Source organism: Grampus griseus (assembly GCF_964374135.1).
Source record: "Grampus griseus genome assembly, chromosome: 4".
NCBI classification, from domain to species: Eukaryota; Metazoa; Chordata; class Mammalia; order Artiodactyla; family Delphinidae; genus Grampus; species Grampus griseus.
Window position 1 is genome coordinate 83136749 of NC_138997.1, and position 23609 is coordinate 83160357.

At 37.5% G+C, this 23609-nt stretch overlaps 1 protein-coding gene across 1 annotated transcript in view; it reads right to left on the reverse strand.

Moving 5' to 3' along the window:
• Positions 1–3163: 3163 nt before the first annotated feature.
• DTHD1 (death domain containing 1) overlaps positions 3164–23609 on the reverse strand; it is a gene marked incomplete at both ends in the record, with an annotated part of 70221 nt that continues 49775 nt past the window's right edge. The window contains 2 exon segments of the mRNA XM_082654028.1: positions 3164–3538; positions 3540–3587. Of these exon segments, the coding sequence (XP_082510154.1) occupies positions 3164–3538; positions 3540–3587 (423 nt within the window).

Consider the following 23609-nt stretch of genomic DNA (forward strand, 5'->3'; position numbering starts at 1 on the left):
CCTAAGAATCTGCATAACCTGATGATTAGAATATAAAATGGCAATTTGGCAATGTGTATCAGGAGCCTTAAAAATGTTCCTAGTAAGTAATCCCATTTCTAAAAATGTATCCTAATGAAATAATAATTTATATACATATGTAGAAAGATGATCATTGCATCGTTATTCTTATGAGAAGAAGGAAGTCATCTGAATATACAACAAGAGGGGAAAAGGCTAAATGAACTATGGTAACCAATTGTAGTACTCTTTAAGTATATGTTTGGAAGAAATTAATATATATGTTCACTAAAATGTGTCTACAGAAAGTTCATATAAACCCCGTTTGTGATAGCTCCAAACTGGAGTCTACTGAAATACCTATTTACAGTGAAATGGATGTACAATATATAGTATCTACATATAATGGAATATTATTTATTAATGAGAAGGAGCAAACTATTGCCACATAAACAACATGGATGGATTTCAACAACATAAATTTGAATTCGAAAGCCAGACATAAAAGAATATATACTGCATTATTTCACTTCTTAAATTTTCAAAAGTAGGTAATACTAAAATTAATTATGCTATGGCTATGAAGTGAGATATTATACAGCTATTAAAACATTTAAAGACATTGGAAAATGCCCATAATTTAATAAAATTTAAAATTTAATTTAAAATTTAAATTTAAAACTGTATATATAATATATGACCCCCATTCTGGAAAAAAATATATATAAGTTGCTATTAGAAGTACCAGTCAGGGTCTCAATAGGAAACACATGATACACTCAAATTAGGATAATTAGAGGAGGCTTTGTCTTAAAAGGGGGGGCAGGGTATGGAGGACCACAGGGAACAGTGCAGCCATACGGCTGTCACTACCCCAGACCGGATGGGACGTGAACAGGAGTGGTTCCCAATCCCAGGAGAGAGCTGCCCATAGAGGAGAGGGGCAGTGGCCTTTGGGTGAGGGATGCATCCCGGCTTCAGTGAATTCAAGGGAGGAAGAAAGGGGATCATCTAACTCACTCTTCTCCCTCCTCCCAGCCTCCTGCTGGGGCTTCCCATTAACCAAGGCCACCCAGAAGCCAGAGCATTGCCAATGTGGTCCCTACAGTTCAGCCCACCAGACAGAGAGCAGGATGCACAAGGGTAGGGCATGGATGTGGCACACATGCCACATATGGGACTGATAATTCCTTTGGTTACCCAAGGGAGAGGAGGTGCTGCAGAGATGATCAATTTTTTTTCTTTATATACCTTTATATTATTTTACTGCTGCCATAATACATACATTTTTTAAAATTCTGGGGAAAAATGTGTGTCAGCATGTGTGTGTGAAGGGATATGTGCCCGTGAGGGTATGGATGTAAATGAGTTTATGTGTGTGTGTGTGAGAGAGAGAGAGAGTGCAGGTGCATGAGGATGTGTTTGTATGTGAAGGTGTACAGGGAACGTGAGAGAGCATGTGTGTGTGTGTGTGTGTGTGTGTGTGTGTGTCAGGGGGTATGCATGTTGACGAGTATATGTGTGCATGTGCTGCAGGAGGGTGGTGTGTATGCATGGGTGAAGGCATATGCGAGGGTGTACACGTGAATCTGAGACTGTATGTTGTGTAAGGGTGTCTGTGCGGGGGAGACGTATATGAAGAAGTGTGTCTGTGTGAGGCGGCAGGAGTGCGGTGTGTGTATGTGAGAGTGTATGAATGCAGGTGAGAAGGTACAGGTGGATGAGAGTCTGTCCCTGAAAGGGGCAGGAGTGTCCGTAACAGGTGTGTGGGAGGCTATGCGTGTGTCTATATGAGTGAGCGTGCTTGGGGGGTATGAGGACACAGAGAGGGGGTGTGAGATGTGTGAGTGAGTGAGGTGGTACATCTGAAGAGATTTGCATGTATTTGTGTGTAAGTGTGTGTGTGTGCACATAGGTGTGTTTATATACATCTGCATACACAGAAGTAGAAACCTTTCCTTCCAGGAAAAAAGAAAAACTGGAAGAAAATATTTTCATAATAGTAGTCTCTAGTGGCGGAATAAGAGGCAAATTTTATTTTCGTGACTTCTTTTTTACTTCGTAGTCAGAAAGACAATGAACATTTCAGTCTGTTTGCTTCATTCCAAGAATATGTGACAAATATTGTACCTTTCTGGAAACATGTAAAAATGATAAAAATCTTGACTGCTGAAAGGTTTCTTGATAGGAACGTGTTTGAAAATTGGAATTCTCTTTTTTAACATATAACGAAATAGATCTCTAAGTCTCTGGTTAATTTAATAGAAGGAAATCCTGCCTTTAAATCTGAGAACCATGTACATGTTTAATTTTTCATGTAACTAATGTAAGGCCCACTCATGTCATGCTGTTACAGGAAGCTAAAGTGCTTTAGGGTTTCCAAAGCCTCAAAACATAAACATTAACAGGAATTATCGATGATGGAGGGGCTTAGGTAATTATTGTCTTTTTCTTTTAGTTTTTTTTTTTTACAGGTGGTTTTTTAAAAAAAATAATGCTGCTATAGGGCTTATGTAGTAAGGTTTCTGTCAAACTGATTTAGTAGCAGGTTGCTTTCCTAAGTCAGTGCAAAAGGCCCTGAGTTCTTTCACTTACGCTCCATGATCTCTGCGCTGCCCCATTTTACTAATAATAACATACGAGGTTTTCCCGATTCTAGGCTAAATCTTATTAATAGTTGTGGGAGTAAATGGCTGAAGTGTTCTTCTATTTTTAATTTATTTCAACCTTAGATGTTTTCTTAAAGTGATATGCTATCATCAACATCAGGCGTCTGCAGCCCAATTTATTTTGTACTGTTATCTGTGGGCTCCATGGTATACACATAATGTGAATCAGTTGCTTGGAGTCCTGGGTAACTAGTTTACTTTTATGTAGATAACAATAAAAAAAAAAAGGGATTCTGTATACCATACCTTTCCTTTACACTTAAAAAGCAACCCCAGCTATTAAAATACACACAGGGCAAACTCTATTACAAATGCTATTAAGTTTGGCTGCAGAACATGTATCACTGAACCATGAGTGAGAATTCAGACCCACAGATGCTTTTTATTGTCTGATTAGTGCTTCTTCACTTGTCTCAATAACACATCTATCAAAGAGATTCACTTCAAACAACATTACTTGGAAACTGCTAGTAAAATGTTGACAGAAACGGTCTTCAAACCGACTGTGACACTTTTCCTAGGGCAAAAGAAAGAGCAACGGGGCTGAACTCCACCACATCAGACCACTGCTGGGGTTCAGTGAACACTTTATTTTCCCACTTGAATTTGAGCTCTTCTGCAAGGTCACTCCTGCTGATCTTGCGGAGATGGCAAGCCAGAAGACGAAGTTTGTCTGTGGAATTTGGGAGTGATCTTTTCCAAAAGCAAAGAAGGTCGTGGGTCTGGTCTGTGAGATCATCAGGGTTCTTCAGTTTGATGAGCTGAATGGTGCTGTGGCGAAGGGGGAGGGATGAGAAGAGACACAGGGCGTTTTCTTCTGAGAGCTCGTCTGCCAGCCAGTAGAGCAAGTTGTCCCACAGGGCTTCTGCCAGGCACACGTGGGACACTCAGTGTTAGGACCCTTTCATGGAGGGTGTGCTCATCTAACCCTCCAACTGTTCACAGGAAACTTAATCTCTGGTTTGGCCTCTGAGAAGCAGAAAGATTTGGGACCAGCCAGATGGAGAGTTGAGAGTCTTTGAATCCCTGCCCTTTCTGGGGTCTTCTTCTGAGGGAACCACCTATTGCAAAGGGTTAGAAATGCTTCTCAAATTTTAACTTCCCTGAGATCCAGTAGGGCTCATTAAAATGGTGTTTAGGCCCCTACCCCAGATAGTCTAATTAAGTAAAACTAGGATAGGGGCAAATCTTGGCATTTTTAACAAGTTCCCAGATGATGCTGACGCTGAGGTCCTCAACCACACTTTGAGTAGCACTATATTAGAAGACATTTTTAGATTCAAAAACTACTTCCCTTAATTTGTACTAACCTGATGCATAAATTATAGCAGCAGCTAGGCAATCCTCATGCCCCAACCCCCCAACTACACACACACACACACACACACACACACACACACACACAAACTCACCAAAATTCAATATCCAAAGAGCAATTCTGTAGAAGGTCCATTTCACCAACATTCCCCCTGGCTTCTGGACTATTTAGAACTACACACATCTCTGAATATATCCTGTAAGTTCAGCATACCCCTTCCCTTACCCTGTGACTCCTGGCTACCACCTAAACTCAAGATTCCAATTTTCTGTTGTTTGGTTGTTATTTATTTTATTGTGTAGCTCAAATCCATCACTCTCAGGAAACCCCTCAAGCCCTTCTCTCTCCTTGTACACATCAGCCCTAACTTGCATCAGTGATTTTCTCCCACTCATGCAAAACTCTGCTCCAGTTTCCCTGGTTTGGTGTCAGAAAAGAATTCTATGTCTGCCACCTTTTACTCTGTTCTTTCCATCTACCTACTCACATAAATTGCATCTGCTTTTACACTATAAATCATGCCACTTTTCTGTGAAAGCTACTCAGGAAATGGAGCCAACACATCCTTCCCCTCCATTGCCACTTTCAAACCAACATTCTGCTTCCCCCTTGCAGTATATTCATTTTATTGTCCATGCTACAAGGGTAGGCTTTCCTCTCTCCATCCACATCAACTGTCTCCTGCCATTGGCAGGCAGCAGCAACAGCAACCCTGTTGATAGTCAGTCATACCTCTGAACACATGATTTCTTAATCTTGTCAACATCACTGACCTGTGTGGTGTCTCCATATTAAAAACTGACTTACATGGCCAATCCTTATGTTTCATCATTAGCTAGAACTATTCCACTTCCATGGCTTCAGCTGCTCAATATTACTGCTCACCACTACCCCCTAAACTTCCACAGCTTCTGTTCCTTTGTTCCTGCTTAATATGTTTCTTGCCCCATCACTAATACAGCAAGTCCTTTGACGCCCGCAGTCATTCCATCATCTCTGCCTCCGTACCCATACTGCCCTAATGATCAGCTGTGTAGGTCAATAATTGTCTTGCATCCACCTTAAAATCTGTTGTCCTCTTTAGCTTTCAATGTTCTCAATTTGTCAATCTCCAATTCTGTCTTACTCACATTGCAGTCAACTACAGGGATGCCCAGGGTTATGAAATGATACTGAATGTGATCAACAAGCTCTAAGCCTTGTACACAATTTAAGCCTTTAGCAGCTTACAAATCCATTAAAAACTCTGTTTCTTGAATTCAATTTAAAATTTTCCAGAGCAATGACATAATACTTTCCTACCATCCTTAAGCCCCAATCTCACTCTTATTCTGTTTCACTAGGCCAGTGTCAGTCTCTCCTAACTTTCCCCAAAGCCATTTGACCAGAGTTCTCATAACCTCATTTTCATTTCAAAATCACTTTCTTACAGAATTTCACTCCTCCATGTTTTCTGGGTGCCATCCCCACAGTGTTTTTCATCTAATAATTTCCCTTCACACCTGTTCCTTAACCTCCTCATCAGGTTCTTTCCATTCTTCCCACAGGCACTCTCAAGCCTCCCCTTTCCTTGCTTCTGCTGCTGTTTCAAGCTCTCAGGCTATCTCTCCCCGTCCTTTTACCATAAAATCTTTTCATGCCTATTGTAAATCTGATGCCTTAAGTCCATCACTGTCAACTCACTCCTTAAGCCCTTGCTTTAGAGGTTATATAGCCTCTTTTTAAAAAAATTATTTTATTGAAGTATAGTTGATTTACAATGTTGTGTTCATTTCTACTGTACTGCAAAGTGATTAAGATATATATATATATATATATTCTTTTTCATATTCTTTTCCATTATGGTTCATCACAAGATATTGATATCCTCTTTTAAAACTCTATTAAAGCCTTATTTTCCAATCTTTCTAGAGCCCTCCTAAATACTACTTACAGCAACTGCTTGTCAGTCTACATCTTCTCCGACTTCCACAGAGCATTTTACTCCTTCCCTTGGGTTCCATGGCCTGCCCTGCTCTTCCTCTTCCCTCTCTTTTCCCTTTGCTGACTGTCTTCCTCCTGATTGTGCTGAATTACTGCTTCCTATCTCAGGCCCTTTCTATTTCTGTCCCCTCCCCTCAGTGAATTCACCAACTGCCTTAATAAAGGGTTCTGCATAATTGCCATAAAGATGCTCACCAAACTTGGAAGAAGAATGGATGAACACAGTGAGAACTTCAACAGAGACAGAAAATATAATAAAATACTAAACATAAGTTATAATTGAACTTAAAAATACACTTGAGGGATTCAACAGCAGACTGGATAAGGTAGAAGAACAAATCACTGACCTGGAACACAAAGCAATAGAAAACCAAGACTGAGCAGCAAAATGAAAAAAAAGAAAAAAAGAAAAAAGAAAGAAAAGGAATTTTAAAAAGTAAATATACCTTTAGGAAAACATTAAATGGAATAACTTTCACATTATCAGGGTCCCAGAAAGAGAAGGAAGAGAGAAAGAGCCAGAAGAATTCTTTAAAGAAACAGTGGCTGAAAACGTCCCTAATCTGAGTAAGAAAAGAGACATCAAGGTCCAAGAAGCTCAGAGATTTACAAATAAGATGAACCCAAAGAGACATACACCAAAACACATTACAATTAAAATGGTAAAAGTTAAGGATAAAGAGAGAATCCTAAAAGTAGCAAGAGAAAAACAACTTGTTACATGCAAAATAACCCCCCATAAGTCTATCAGCAGACTTTTCAGCAGAAATTTTACAGGTCTGAAGGGAAAGGCATGATATATTCAAAGTGCTGAAAAAAAATTTTTTTCCAACCAATAATTCTCTATCCAGCAAGCTTAGCATTCAAAGTTGAAGGAAACATCAATAGTTTCCAGATAAGCAAAAGCTAAAGTCCATCACCAGTAAACCAGCCCTGCAACAAATATTAAAGGGACTTCCTTAAGCTGAAAAGAAATGGCACTAATTAATAGTAAGAAAACATACAAAAGTAAAAATCTCATTGGAAAATGTAAATATATAATAGGGGTAGTGGATCAATCACTTGTAAAGCAAGTATGAAGGGTAAAAGACAAAGGTAGAAAATTAAAATTACAATAATTAGTTAAGGAGTACATAAAATAAAAAGATGTAAAATGTGTCATCAAAAATAGAAAATGGGGGTGGGAAGTAAAAGATAAAGATTTGGAATGTGTTCAGATTTAAGTAGGTACCAACTTAAAACAGGGTACTATTTACATTGGATGTTCTATGTGAGCCTCACAATAACCACAGGAAAAAAAATAATAGTGAATACACAAAAGAAAATGAGAAAGAAATCTAAACAAAACACTAAAGAAAACTACCAAAACACAAGGGAAGAGAGAAAAATAAGAACAACAACAAAAAAAAACTATAAAAATAGCCAGAAAACAATTAACAAAATGGCAATAAGTACATACCTATCAATAATTACTTTAAATACAAATAGACCTAATGTTCCAATCAAAAGATATAGAGTGGCAGAATGGATTAAAAAAAAAGACCCATCTATACATTGCCTATGAAAGACTCATTTCAGAAGAAAGGACACACAGACAGAAAAGGAAGGAGCAGAAAAAGATATTCCATGCAAATTGAAATGAAAAGAAAGTGGAGTAGCTATAGCCATATCAGACAAAATAGACTTTAAAACAAAGACTGTAATAAAAGACAAAGAAGGGCATTACATAATGATAACAGGATCAATCCAGTAAGAAGATATAACATTTATAAATATATATGTACCCTACAGAGAAGCACCAAAATATATAAAACAAATAATAATGAACTTAAAGTGAGAAATTTAAGCAATACAACAATACTAGGGGATTTTAACACCTCACTTACAACAATGGATAAATCATCCAGATAGAAAATCAATAAGGAAATATTGGACTTAAATGACACATTAGACCAGATGAACTTACTAGATATACACAGAACATTCTATCCAAGAGCAGCGGCATACACATTCTTTTCAAGTGCACATGGAACAATCTCCAGGATAGATCATATGCTAGGCCACAAAACAAGTCTTGATAAATTCAAGAAGACTGAAATATTATCAAAGCATCTTCTCTGACCACAATGGCATAAAACTGGAAATCAACTACAAGAAAGAAACTGGAAAACCCACAAAAATGTAAAGATTAAACAACATGCTACCAAACAAACAATGGATTATTAGGAAATCAAAGAAGAAATAAGACATACTAAAATCTATGGAAAACCACCAGCAAAAGTGGTTCTAAGAGGGAAATTCTTAGAAATGCAGTCCTACTTCCAGAACAAGAAAAATCCCAAATAAACAGAACAAGAAAAATCCCAAATAAACAATTTAACTTTATACCTAAAGGAACTAGTAAAAGAAGAATAAACAAGTAGAAGGAAGGAAATTAGTAGAAGGAAGGAAATAATAAACATCAATGCAGAAAAAAATGAAATAGAGACAAAAAATAGAAACAATGAAACTAAGAGCTGTTTTTTTGAAAGATAAACAAAATCAACACATCTTTAACTAGACTAACCAAGAAAAAAAGAGAGAGCACTCAAATAAGTGAATTCAGTAATGAAAGATAAGTTACAACTGATACCACAGTAATAAAACAGATCACAAGAGACTATTCTAAACAAATATATGACCAAAAATGGGCAATCTGGAAGAAATGGATAAATTCCTAGAAACATACAATCTCTCAGGGATGAATTATGAAGAAATAAATCTCAATAGACAAATTACAAGCAAGGAGATTGAAGCAGTAATCAAAAAGTTCCCAATGAACAAAAGTCCAGGACCAGATGGCTGCACAGATGAATTCTACCAAATATTCAAGAAGATTTAATACCTATCCTTCTCAAGCTCTATCAAAAAATTGAAGAGTTGGGAACACTCCCAAACTTGTTTTACAAAGCCAGCATTACTCTGATATCAAAACCAGTCAAGGACACCACACTCACACACACACACACACACATACACACACACACACAAAATCCAGACCAAATCCCTTGATGAATGTAGATGCAAAAATCCTCAACAAAATATTATCAAACTGAATCCAACAATTTACTAAAATAATCATATACCACAACCAAGTGGGATTTATTCCAGGAATGCAAGGATGATTCAATGAATTGATAGCCACAAATTAATTAATGTGAAGAATCACATTAACAAATGAAGGATAGAAATCATTTGATCATTTCAATAGATGTGGAAAAAGTATTTGACAAAATTCAGCATCAATTTATGATAAAAAAAAACTCTTAACAAAGTAGGTATAGAGGTAACATACCTCAACATAATAAAAGCCATATATGACAAACCCACAGCTAACATCATACTCACTGGTGAAAAGTTGAAAGCTTTTCCTTGAAGAACAGGAATAATACAAGAATGCTCATGATCACCACTGTTATTCAACATATTATTGTAGTCCTAACCATAGCAATTAGGCAAGAAAAAGAAATAAAAGACATCCAAACCAAAAAAGGAAGAACTAAAACTATCATATTTGAAGATGATATGATGCTGTATATAGAAAACCCAAAAGATTCCACCAAAAAACCGTGAGAACTAATAAATGAATTCAGAAAAGTTGCAGAATACTAAATCAATATACAGAAATGTGTGGCATTTCTGTACATTAATAACAAACTATCAGAAAGAGAAATTAGAAAAAAAAATCCTGTTTACAATTGCATCAAAAAGAATAAAATATCTAGGGATAAATTTAACCAAGGTGAAAGACCTATATATTGAAAACTATTAAACACTGATGAAAGAAATTGAAGACACAAACAAAGGGAAAGATATTCCATGTCCATGGATTGGAACAATTAATATTATTAAAATGTCCATACAATTCAAAGCAATATACAGATTCAGTGCAATCTCTATCAAAATTCCAATGGCACATTTTACAGAACTGGAACAAATAATACCAAAAACTGTATGGAACCTCAAAAGATTTCAAATAGCCAAAACAATCTTGAAAAAAAAGAGCAAAGCTGGAGGTGTCATGCTCCCTGATTTCAAACTATACTACAAAGCTAATCAAAAGAGTATAGTATGGCCATAAAAACAGACACACAGATAAATGAAACAGAATTGAGAGCCTAGAAATAAACCCACATAAATATGGACAATTAATTTATGACAAAGGAGCAAAGAACATACAATGGTGAAAGGATAGTGTATTCAATAAATGGTGTTGATAAAACTGGACAGCCACATGCAAAAAAAACAAGAAAGAAAGAAACTAGACCACTATCTTACATCATACACAAAATTGAGCTAAAAATAGATTAAAGACTTGAATGTAAGACCTGAAACCATAATAATCCTAGAGAAAAACATAGGCAGTAACCTCCCTGACATCATTCTTATTTATGTTTTTGTGGCTCTGACCCAAAAACAAAGGAAACAAAAGAAAAAATAAACAAATGGGACTATATAAACTAAAAAACTTCTGCAACGTGAAGGAAAGCATCATCAAAATGAAAAGGCAACCTACTGAATTGGAGAAGATATTTGCAAATCATATATCTAATAAGGTGTTAATATCTAACATACATTTAAAAAACTCATACAACTCAATAACAAGCAAACAAATGATTTAAAAAATGGGCAGAGAATCTGAACAGACAGTTTTACAAAGACAGAGATGGCTAACAGGCACATGAAAAGATGTTCAACATTTTTAGGGAAATGCAAATCAAAATGACAATGAGATATTACCTCACACCCATCAGAATGGCTATTATTGAAAAGAGAAGAAATAACAAATGTTAGAGAGGATACAGAGAAAAGAGAACCCTAATTGTTATGGCACTGTAAATTGGTGCAGCCATTATGGAAAACAGTATGGAGGTTCCTCAGAAAATTAAGAATAGAATTACCATATTTCCACTTCTTGATATTTATCCAAAGAACACAAAAACACTAAATTGAAAAGATGGATGCACCCCTATGTTCATTGCAGCATAGAAACAGCATAAGTGTCTATTGATGGATGAATGGATAAAGAAAGTGTGGTATATATATACACAATGAAATATTACTCAGCCATAAAAAAGAATGAAATCCTGCCATTTGTGACAACATGGATGGACCTTGAAGGTATTACGCTAAGTGAAATAACTCAGGCAGAGAAAGACAAATACCACATGATTTCATTCATATGTCTAATCTCAAAAAACAAAACAAAGGAACAAATAAAATAAACCCAAAACAAACTCATAGATACAGATATCAGAATTGTGGTTTCCATAGAAGAAGGGGGTTGGAGGGTTAGTGAAATGGGTGAACAGGGTAAACTGTATGGTGATGGATGGTAACAAGACTTGTAGTGGTGATCACTGTGTAGTGTATACACATGTTGAATTATAATGCTGTACACCTGAAATTTATATAATTTTTAAAAAACTTAAATTAAGAAGTTTTAATGGGAGGAGGTTAAGAATCAACATAAGAACAATGTAAATTTAAGTATATTGATACTGTAGCACTGTAAAATAAGTGAATAGAATTTTTGAGATATGAACTATGTACTTAATCCTCTCAAAAAATTGAGAAATGCCAATTTAAATAGTGCAGCAGATTCTATCATTCCCATCAACAGGCATATGACCTGAACTGAGTCTAGGATAAGAGGTGCACATTGGATTTTTTCTTTTCTTTGTGTAAACAATTTACCCCCTCAGTCATTCTTTCTTCGCAGATGTCTCATAGCACCTTGATGCACTGAGAGTGATTCTAGTGTTTATGTATTTTTTCACATACGTGAAAATACAAGCCACATTCTTTATCTGGTGCCCAACCACAGAAGCAGTTGATTGTGGATGCACAGGAAATCTTGGGCTCTTTTACACTTCCAGGCACTGTGCTGGTCTCCCATATAGCCTCGTTATTCAGGGATTTTCAGTGCCCCCTTCCTATTCCTTCCCTTCCCTTTTCTTTTTTATTTTCCCCCATGGTTTTTTTCTGTGCACTATTTTTGCCTTGCATACCACCTTTTAAATTTCACTGGTACTCAGGGTCAGCTCCAAGCCAAACAGGGAAGCCTCTGTTTGTCCTGGAGTGTCCCCTCCCACAGATTCTGTATCTACATGTGTTTCCTTGGATGCCTTCATTGGCAGGACTGGCTTTAACTTTTCCCTACTTTCCTCTCTTCCCTTCTTCCAATCAAAAAGTGCTATTCTGTTGCATCTTCTCAGGATCTACTATTTGCTAAAGGAATTTTTATTATTCCTCTCAGGTAACCTGATTTTATGTTAATATTGTATATTTTATTTTGCTTAATGCAGTTTCTAAAATGTCACTGTCAACGTGTTACTGCTCAGGAAGATTGTCTGGCAAATTTAAACCTGGCTCTCAAGTTCTCAGTAATATACATATACCTTGTAAAAGGGTGTAGTGGGGCTTATGTGGCAGTTTTTCTTTCACTATAAGTCTTTCAAGGGCATCAGTATAAAAGTATAAATAACTCGGATATGTACAGATATGTTTTATTTATGCTGCAAAGCACAACAGAGATCTCATTGACTTAAAAGTGTTTTTAAAAGATTGGAACCAAAGACAGCCACTCACACCTGGAAGGGGTATGTGTCTTGAAGTTTACAGGTCACTGTTTTTTAAGACTCCTTCAATTACTGACTATTCTTTCCATCCTTCTTAAGTACAACCCTGTTATTGAATTCTTAAAACTAAGCAAACCGTTTTTTAGTTCAGATCATACATGTACCACCTTGATCTTTTGTGTGCAACCCAATAAATTAGACTTGGGCACAACCTTTATTTTACCCAACATTGTTTTCCATGGCACATCTTAAAGTTTCCTTTCATTGTATCTTTACACCACTCCAAGAACCAGCCATGATCAGTCTTGGCTGTACTTGTTAGACTGCCATCTCTTTGAGGGCCAATAAGGTATCTTGTTCCTATATTAATTCTTCACCATGCTTTACATGGTATTGACATATACACATAGGATAGTAAAAACTGTTTATATGATACCTTCTCTTGACTTGAATGATCTCCTCCTTCAAATCCTACCATATTTACAAAGCCATTGGTCAAATTCCACCTCTTTTATCAACTACACTAGTCCCTGGTTTCTTATTTGTGAATTTATGCACTGCCACTCAATTTATCTCTTAACTCAATGTTGTCTTGTGTTGTCATCAATGCCATTCATATATCCTTATTCGCATATGTTTGTTTTCCCTCCCCAATTAGACTTTCAGTAATTTTTATATCCTTTTATTTTCAATCAAATAAATAATTTTATTAACATCATAATTTTTTTTCTCATCGTAAAGTTTTGATCTCAAATAACTGTCAGGTCTGCTACTCAAATGAATTTATAGCTGGACAATTTATGGAACCCTGAAGATACCTGTTCCCAGTCCAGGTTAGTGTCCATTGCAGATAGTTCTCACTTTCCTTCTCCAGCCCCTCAAGGGCCTTTGCAAATATCTCTTTCATTTTATGCCTAGAATCCCCTGAAATGTATCAGAGTATAACATCAACTTGTACAGAATACCAAGATCTCATCTCCTATTCTAGTTTCCTTGTCAAAAAAGCTGAGTTAGGCTATCCAAACAAACTGGCCAGACAGATTATATCAGATAGTGTGTCACACAAAATATAAATTTTCAACAAAATACATCTTTCCTTCTTTGGTCTCACACAGAAACTAAAGTCCCAAAATACAGACAATACCATCCTCCACCCCTTCTTCTGATTCATCAATCTTAGCCAAGTCAGCCCCATTCACACTCCCAGTAGGAGTCTGGTCCCCTGTTCAGCTTCTTTAGCAGTTGCTGCATGAAATCATCTTCCAATAATAATGCAGCTCCTTTAGCACCTCCAGAGCTAGAGAACTCCATCTGTGAGTCTCATGAGCCACACACACAGACCCAACATTCCAGGGAGCTATCTGGTCGCACAAGAAAGAGCAAAGTACCTCAAAATTTAGAAATAACCCAAAGCCCAGGAACAAATGTGATTACAAGATTCCTTACAAGAAGCTTGCAGCTTCTCTTACCACTGCAAGAGGCTTAGGCACTAATTCTCATATGTAAGGGCATTTCCCTAATAAAAGTTACTTCCCCAAACAAAAATTTTTGACACTTACAACTCATATTGAGGTCATTAACCACAGACCATAGCAGAACCTTAGTGTAAGTGAGGACAGTGTGTAAACAGAGAGAAAAAGAGAAAAAAGACTCTCTTGCTTCAGCTTCTTTAGGTTGTCAGCCAATCTCCATTGCTTGACCAGAATCCATTATCTATAAACGGCTGACCCTCTTTCAAGACAATTGCTTTTCTTTATCCACTGGACTAGGTCAGCCAACATCTATCTCTGCTATCTTTGCAGTTTCCTTCGCCTTCTCCTCCACCTTTTCACACCTTTCAGTCAATCTGCCCTCAATTCCATCATCTGGATTCTGAAGATGACTCAGAGTGCTTTTCTCCAAGGCTTCTACCTGGGTTTTTATTTGGATGAATATATGGTCCCTCTCTTACAACTTGCTCCTATTCTGCCTATATGCTCTCCTGTGCACTCCGGTGCAAGACACAATAGTCTCCTGCATCTTGCTGATGACTGGAAACAGGAGCTGCTCAAAATATTCCTCAGACCCCAGCACTTTCACTTTCCCTGGTTCCACCGGTTCCACGATGTCCAAGAGCTGCATTTCCCCTGCTACTTTAGAATCACAGTGTGGACCTGAGCACAGAGCGGTGGACAAGCAGTTGACCTAGAGGTCAACCAGAGCTCTGAGTGCCATGGCCCCTTTCACCACAACACTGTGCCTCTACTGACACAAAGCTCCTTTCCAAGGTGCCACATCAGCAAACATTCATGTCCCTGTAAATGCTCTGCTTGACCAGAAAGGCAGTGTATCCAGTCAGCCAGTCCCCAAAGGCCAAGCCAGCTCTGGGCCTTCTCACCCCCAACAAGAGTGACTATGTGACCCCAGCCAATCAGATATTTTCTATTTGTCTCATCCTTTTTCTTTTTCTTTATCTTATGAAAGTTTCTTGACTTCCGCCCCATTTTGTAGTTCTCTGAAAGGAGACTGTCCACTTCATGAAGTCTTAAATAAAGTTTATTTGTATGATGTAAATTGTCTTCTTTAATCATTTTAGCACCTCTTACAGTCATGCCACTGGTAGAACCTATTGTATCATTTTCTGTGTTTTCTTTTATATCAGCACTTCTATTTACCACAGGGTTACCACACCATACCCTCAATCAATTCCTGATAACTTCAAGGACTCTCTGTGGACAATTATGAAGATTATTATCACCACAGATTTAAAGTCTGTAGTTTCACCTGGGCACCAGGGCTGCTCAGCATTATTTTTATGTATCACTGGAGATTTCTTCCACCATTCCCTACAGAAGACATTGCAACTCTTTACTACTCTTTGCAAGATCTCTACCTCACCCTTGGCTACCACTCCCACCAAGGAGTTTGGTCTTCTACTCACTGAGAAAATAAGGCAGTATTCTCAAAGCTTAGTATTCATAAAAATGAATCTTGAGAAAAAGGCAAAAAAGTAAGCCCACACTTTGATAGAATTTGTCTCAGATAAAGCCACATTTATAACACAGGTGTTTCTGATAGCGAAGTATGGTAGCTCCACCTAGAAAAGCACAATCAAGTAGGAATTACATCAATTATCAACTTGCATTCCAAAGGTATCCCAGCAAATGCATGGAAGAATGAAAGAAATATATTTTATCCAAGAAGTTATGAAGATTTTCAATACCATGTCAGGACCAAAGTGAAATTCTGATTTCACTTTAGTCCTGATGCTATAGAGATACAGTAATAAAAATAATTTCTGATTTATAAATTGCCCCATAGGTGTCATACAGATGACCTAGTTCTGGTGCATTCCTCCTCACGCAGGAACTCCAACTCTGGCAAAGTCCTCTCCAGGTATTTCTGGCAGTCCTATGGGCTTTACTCTCTTGGTATCCACATGTTCTACCAGGTACACCACAATGCTCAGCCAGGAAATGCAGCCATCCACGCTCTTTTTGTGGGCACAACAGTTTCCTTCCTGTGTCTATCATGGAGTCTATCATGTGCACTACCACGTAGTGCACCATGCTGGTTTCTACCCATACCACACTTTTGCTCCCAAGGTAGCACATAAGCACAGTTGTTCCACATCAGTGGTCACCACAGGTTTGTTCTGCTGCAGTCCCAGCACCGTTCTGCTGGATCCTTCCAGTAGTGATACCGTTCTGACCTACTCTATATGGAGCCCATGATCTCTCCTACTTTTCTCCCAAGCAAAGCAATTCTCCATTAGTGGCCACCCTAAGCCCTCTTGGTATGTAAGTTGTATGGTAAAGTGTGATAGAATGAAGGAAGTTTTTTTGTTTGGTTTTTTTTTTTTTTTAGTAAATTTGTTTATTTATTTTTGGCTGCATTGGGTCTTCGTTGCTGTGTGCGGGCTTTTCTCTGTTTACCTTGAGCAGGGGCTACTTTTAGTTGCGGTGTGCGGGCTTCACATTGTGGTGGCTTCTCTTGTTGTGGAGCACAGGCTCTAGGTATGTGGTCTTCAGTAGTTGTGGAACGCAGGCTCAGTAGTTGTGGCTCACAGGCTCTAGAGTGCAGGCTCGGTAGCTGTGGCACATGGGCTTAGTTGCTCCATGGCATGTGGAATCTTCCTGGACCAGGGCTCAAACCCATGTCCCCCGCATTGGCAGGCAGATTCTTAACCACTGCACCACCAGGGCAGTGGTTTCCCATTCTGCGCTTCATAATATGTGTGATATCATTGTTTCCCAATGGATAATGGGAAACAATGATATTCTTGACACCTAGAGCAATATCCTATCTCTTTTTTTCTTTTACTGAAATATAGTTGATTTACAATATGGTGTTAATTTCAGGTGTACAGCACAGTTATTCAGTTTTATATATATATATATATAGAGAGAGAGAGAGAGAGAGAGAGAGAGAGAGAGAGAAGAGTTCCCTGTGCTATACAATAGGTCCTTGTTGTTAATATATTTTATATATAGTAATGTGTATATGTTAATCCCAACCTCCTAATTTATCCCTCCCCCCACCTTTCCCTTTGGTAACTATAAGTTTGTTTTTTGTGTTTGTGGGTCTATTTCTGTTTTATAAAATAAGTTCATTTGTATTTTTTTTAATTCCACATATAAGCGATATCATATGATATTTGTCTTTCTCTGGCTTACTTCACTTAGTATGATAATCTCTAGGGCCATTCATGTTGCTGCAAATGGCATTATTTCATTCTTTTTTATGGCTAAGTAATATTCCATTTGGGCATATATTTGTAGAAAATTATAATTTTAAAAGATACATGCACCCCAATGTTCATTGCAGCACTATTTACAATAGCCAAGACATGCAAGCAACCTAAATGTCCATCGACAGATCAATGGCAATATCCTATTTTAAATTGTAACTTGGGTGGTCACTAATTTCAGGGGCACCTACAAGAATATACTATTGCTATTTGATGGATATAGAAATAACAAGTGGTAGAGTTTTCTTCTTTAATTTCTACCTGCCTACTGGCTCTTGGAGTCTCTACTGAAGAACCAGTTTTTGTGTAAGGTAACATGCTAAGAACTTTCTGATACTTGAAGCACCACCTAACATGGATGCTTCCCAACCTTACAGCTAAATGTCATTGTAACACATCCAACAACAAAAAAATGTGATGCTGGCATTAGCATTTTTATCATCTGCCCTAAGGCACTTATCCATGAAGAGATTTTCACAGGTGATTACTCTAATATCGTGTGGCAACAACTCTTCCATCCAGCCTTAACCCCCATACTCCTCCCACCTCCACGCACTTATTGTAGATTTTTCTGATAAATAGGTCATTTATTTTGTAGTTAGAAGATATAGAAGTGAGAGTGGTATGAATAATAAACCAAGGGAATGTGCATAATTAGTATATTTCCATGTATCTTTACCACAGATTTTACCAGACTTCACAATACCATAGCCAACCAAGTATCAGTTTTCACTGCTTACTCTGCTCTGTATTTATTTCATATAGAGACCTCTTCAACTAAGTAATAGTTGACATTTGCTTGAGTTCATTTATTGAATCATAATAATAAATTGTAGAGTCTCAAATTTATAATGTATGACTCCTATAAGATTCTTAGTGGTTTTACATTGTAAATACATTAGAATATTGATCAAAGAAGTAATCTGATACAAAAGATTAATGTCAGCATAAAAACTCTGTGCTTCAGTTATGGGTCCAACATAATACAAATCAAATAAGAACTTACATCAGTGTTGGGTGAGGACATACTGGCATGAAGAAGTGGGCTAGACTTTCGGTTTCCAGACTAACATGTGAGAGGTTAAAAGTTGCCACTCTGTCCTAAAGAGTAAAAAAGCAGAACAAACTGAAAAATCAACAACTCTCTTTAAATCAGAGAAGTAAGGTCACAGGGCAAACCTCTGTGCCAAATTCGAAGAGACTGACAGGCAGATACAGAGAATCCCAACTTACCAGAGCAGAAACCCACAAGCACAAACCACCATGGAAACTAGGGCCAGGGTAAGGAAACCTGAACCAAAATTGATAAATTGCTAGAGGCTCAGTACGGATAAGTCCAAGAGTTGTAAACTCCAGGGGGACCCCGTCATGGGGGGGAGTTTCCACACTTTTGTGAATTTTACCTCCAGGAGTTCAATTGGGTTCTCATAGTGAACACCTGAAAGAAATCCCGTTGTGCTTCCTGCAGGGAGAGGGGAGAGGAAGCATTCTGAAATATCCCCAAACACTCTGTTCTGAGCCAGGCCTGCCCTCTGAAGAAGCTATTTAACCAAAGCCTAATCTTTTGGTGTTTTATCAGAGCCTAACTGACCTGGGGAAGGGAAATACCCAACTTCAGGCCCCTCTAGCCATCCTGTCCCTCCAAAGCTGGGGGTGGGGAGGAGACTGAGACTGAGAATTAGGGAGACTGAAGTTCACAGGCTCACTGAAGACTGAGACCTAGTTACAGGCCTATAGAACACTTCCCTGCCTTCACACTTACCACCACATCACAGAAGGGCTATTTACAGCAGTTTCTTTTACCCGGTACATCACATTCAGCTATCAAGAAAAACAATTACAAGACATACCAAATGGCAAAAAACACAGTTTGAAGAGACAGAGCAAGTATCAAAACCAGTCTCAGATATAGCAAGGATGTTAGAATTATCAGATAAGAATTTTTTAAAACTATCATTAATATGCTAAGAGCTCTAGTGGAAAAAGTGGACAGCATACAAGAACAGATGTGCAATGTAAGCAGAGAGATGGAAATTCTAAGAAAGAACCAAAGAGATATAGTAGAGATCAAAAGCACTGTAAGAGACATGAAGACTGTCTTTAAAAGGATTATTAGTACATGTACATAGCTGAGGAAAGAATTTGAGCTTGAGGATATCTCAACAGAAACCCCAAAACTGAAAAGCAAAGAGAAAAACACAACATACAAAAACTGTGAAACAACTATGAAAACATATGGATAATAGGAATTCCAGAAGAAGAGAAAGAAACGGAAGTATTTGAAGCAATAATGAGTGAGGGTTTCCCCCAAATTAATGTCAGACACCAAACCACAGAGCCAAGAAGCTCAGAGAATACCAGGCAGGGTGGATGCCAACAAATGAGCTAAATGTGTAACTGTATTATTTCATTCCAAACCCTTAACAGTAGTCTGAAGAATTGTCATCCCCATTTCACAGATGTAACTTCTCGAAGGTAACATGGAACTAATCCTGAAATCCAGGTCTGTCTAAAGCCCTGACTTAAATCATAAATATTATTGCCTCCAGATAATGATATCAGCTGCTATTTTAACTACTTACCATGTACCAGTAATTATTCTAATAACTGAAGATATATAATCTTGGTAGAGTCTAGTACATCTATAACCTTGTGAGGTAGTTGTTATACCTACTTTACAACTGAGGAAACTGAAGTTTATTTTTTTAAATTGAAGTATAGTTGATTTACAATGTTGTGTTAATTTCTGCTGTACAGCCAAGTGACTCAGTTATACATATATATATATATATATAAATATATACATTCTTTTTTCATATTTTTTTCCATTATGGTTTATCATAGAATGTTGAATGTAGTTCCCAGTGCTATATAGTAGGATCTTGTTGTTTATCCATTCTATATATAATAGTTTTCACCTGCTAATCCCAAACTCCCAATCCAACCCTCTCCCAACCCCATCCCCCTTGGCAACCACTGGTCTGTTCTCTATGTCCATAAGTCTGGTTCTGTTTTGTGTCATATTTTTGGTTCCACATATAAGTGATATCATATGGTATTTGTCTTTCTCTCTCTGAGTTACTTCACTTAGTATGATCACCTTTAGTTGCATCCATGTTGCTGCAAATGGCATTATTTCAATCTTTTTTATGGCTGAGTAGTATTCCAGTGTATACATGTACCATATCTACTTTATGCATTCATCTGTCGATGAACATTTAGATTGTTTCCATGTCTTTGCTATCGTGAATAGTGCTGCTATGAACAAAAGAGTGCATGTATCTTTTTGAATTATAGTTTTGTCTGGTTATATGCCCAGGAGTGGGATTGCTGGATCATATGGTAATTCTATTTTTAGTTTTCTGAGGAACCTCCATACTGTTTTTCATAGCGGCTGCACCAACTTACACTACCACCAACAGTGTAGGAAGTTTCCCTAGAAAACTGAGGTTTAGAGAGATAAAATAGTTTGACTAAAAACATACACACTAAGTGGCAGATATAATATTTAAGCTAACATTTATAAGACTATGGATCCTTCATTTATAACCTATAAGTTAAAACATACATAAAGTGAAGGATGTGAGGTAAGTCTTTCCCTAGGCCATTCTAGTACCTCTTGCATTATGCTCACCATTCACAAATATCATCATCACTGCTCTGGACTTAGAAGCAGTATTAGATGGAGGGAAAGAGCTCAACTCCTAATCACATTACCTTTAACCTTGTGATTTTATAGGTTTGTGCCTTGCTTGCCTCATTCATAAAATGGCCATGATAATAGTATCTGCTTCATAGTGCCATTAAAGGAAACCTTTAGCCATATCATGTAACTTAGAGCAGGGCACCATATGTAATAAGTACTCAAAATAATAGCTGCTATTACTTAACATTTTTCTTTAGAATTACTTTTTTACCTACACAGCTATATTTTTAAAAGAAACCATATTTCAGTCATAGGCGGAAATACTATATAACATGTATAAACACACGGAAACCTTAAAAACACAGTTAAAGCAAAACTCTATTATATTCTCTTGCCAGTCAAGATCTCTGAGCCTGAGAGTTGTTCCCTGTTTGTTAACAGGGAAGTTTTGCAAGTGTTAGAGAGAGATAAAAACATGCAAAAACCAATCTGAGATCTACTCAGAAGATCATGGATTAAAAAGGATTAAAAATGAAATAACTGCCTTACATGTGAATCTATTTTATTCAAAGCTGGTATGTTATTGTCCTAAAAAAAAAAAAATCACTTACAATTCCAAAATTTAGGAAAAACATGACTGAGCATTGACTTTTATTTGCCAGGAATCATATCTTTTACTCTCTTTTACTGTAAACATGCATGGAAAGTATTTGTGTTCTTTTAAAACCATAGAGAACATTTTGAGGGCATCTGAGTGATAGATCATCAAAAAAAGCAAGGAATGTGAACTCACAACCTAAGCCAGAGAAAGCTGGAGCCTTCATCATGTTAAAGGGATGGCCATTGTCTCTGCTCTGAAAATGAGGAGCTATGAGCTGATGTCACTATGTGGAAAGAACAGAGGAACTTATTGGGCTGTTTAGAAGTGACTATGCATTTAGAACCAAGATGATAGAGATCTGCCTCAATAGCTAAAAATTCCAGATAACAAAGGAAGCCACCATCTGAGGATATGGTTGCTCTATTAGTTTCATCAAAAGGTACAAGCACTCTGGCTCTCTGGAAGATCTAGATTTGTCAAACACACTGAAGGGGGACAAACGATATGTGAGGCTGTATGACATAGTGACAAAAGTGGCAGACATAAGGAAACAAAAGACCCAGCTTGCACAAGGAATGGGGGAAGTGGAAAAGCATGAGAGAAGAATGACTTTGAATACTGGGTCCTCACACAGCCTCTGTCCCTGTGAGGTTATACAAGTCGAGGCAAACCATCTAAATGCTCTTGCGAAAGTCTCAGACTGGTGAAACAAAGATGATGGTTCCTACCTCTGAAGTACGCTACGAGGCTAGATTAAGATGATGTCTGTAAAGGACGCCACCTACACTGAGAATTCAGCAAGTGGTGGAGGAGACCCACAAACCAAATGCAATGTGTGGACAATTTTAGATGTTGTTTTTGAACAAATTAACTGTAAAAAGAGAAAAGTAAATCAGTAGGTGAATATAGGGCTGGGTAGTAGACGCTATTAAGTAATAACTACTAATTTTATTGGGCTTTGCAATGGTTTTGTGGTTGTTTGTTTTAAAAGTCCTTACCTTTTAAAGAAACTTATAGAATTATTTACAAATAAAGTTATAGAATAGCTGTGATTTGCTTTAAAATACTCAAACAAACAAAAAACCCTATTAGATGAAACAAGAATGGCAGAAAAATGATGAGTGATGGGTCCACATAGGTTCATTGTATAATTCCTCTATTTTTGTGTGCCTCTGAAAATTTACATACACACACACACACACACACACACACACACACACCTTTTAAAATAAATATATAGAGATTAAAAGACACCAGCATCAGTTAATAAATATCCTGTTATTGTTTTCATCACAGACATTATTTTAACTACACACTCAGTGCAGACTTCCTGTAGGTTTGGTCCACACAATAAAAGGAAGGGCTTCTACATAGAAAGATCTAAAGACCAGAATAAGCCCATGGAGAAGCAAGACTACTGTGGAAAAAAAGTAAAAACTGAGTTTAGAGCAAGAAGAACTGACCCAGAGTGGTCTCACTTGGAAATAAATCTAGGAATTAAGATTTTTGGAAGTGAAATCAGGCTGTTACCAATCCCAGAAGAAATGTCCATCCATATCTTTCTTTAGCTCAGATCTTTCTTAGTTTTAAAACTGTACACCTTTTTTTTTTTTTTTTTTTTTTTGCTGTACACGGGCCTCTCACTGTTGTGGCCTCTCCAGTGCGGAGCACAGGCTCCGGATGCGCAGGCTCAGCGGCCATGGCTCACGGGCCCAGCCACTCCGTGGCATGTGGGATCTTCCTGGACCGGGCCACAAACCTGTGTCCCCTGCATCGGCAGGCGGACTCTCAACCACTGCGCCACCAGGGAAGCTCTAAAACTGTACACCTTTTACTGCAGCCAAACTTACATTTTGTTTCTTCATTATTTTTTCAATTGCTCCTTAGAAAATGACTATTTTTAAGGCTTCAGTTTGATTATGACTTTGTCAAGAGGAAGGGATTAAGTATCTCTCAGCCTTTGAAGGAGTCAGTCACAGAAGAAGACAGCTTTAGGAAACCAGATAGATCAATTCAAGACACCCCAAATGATCTAAAGAGCTG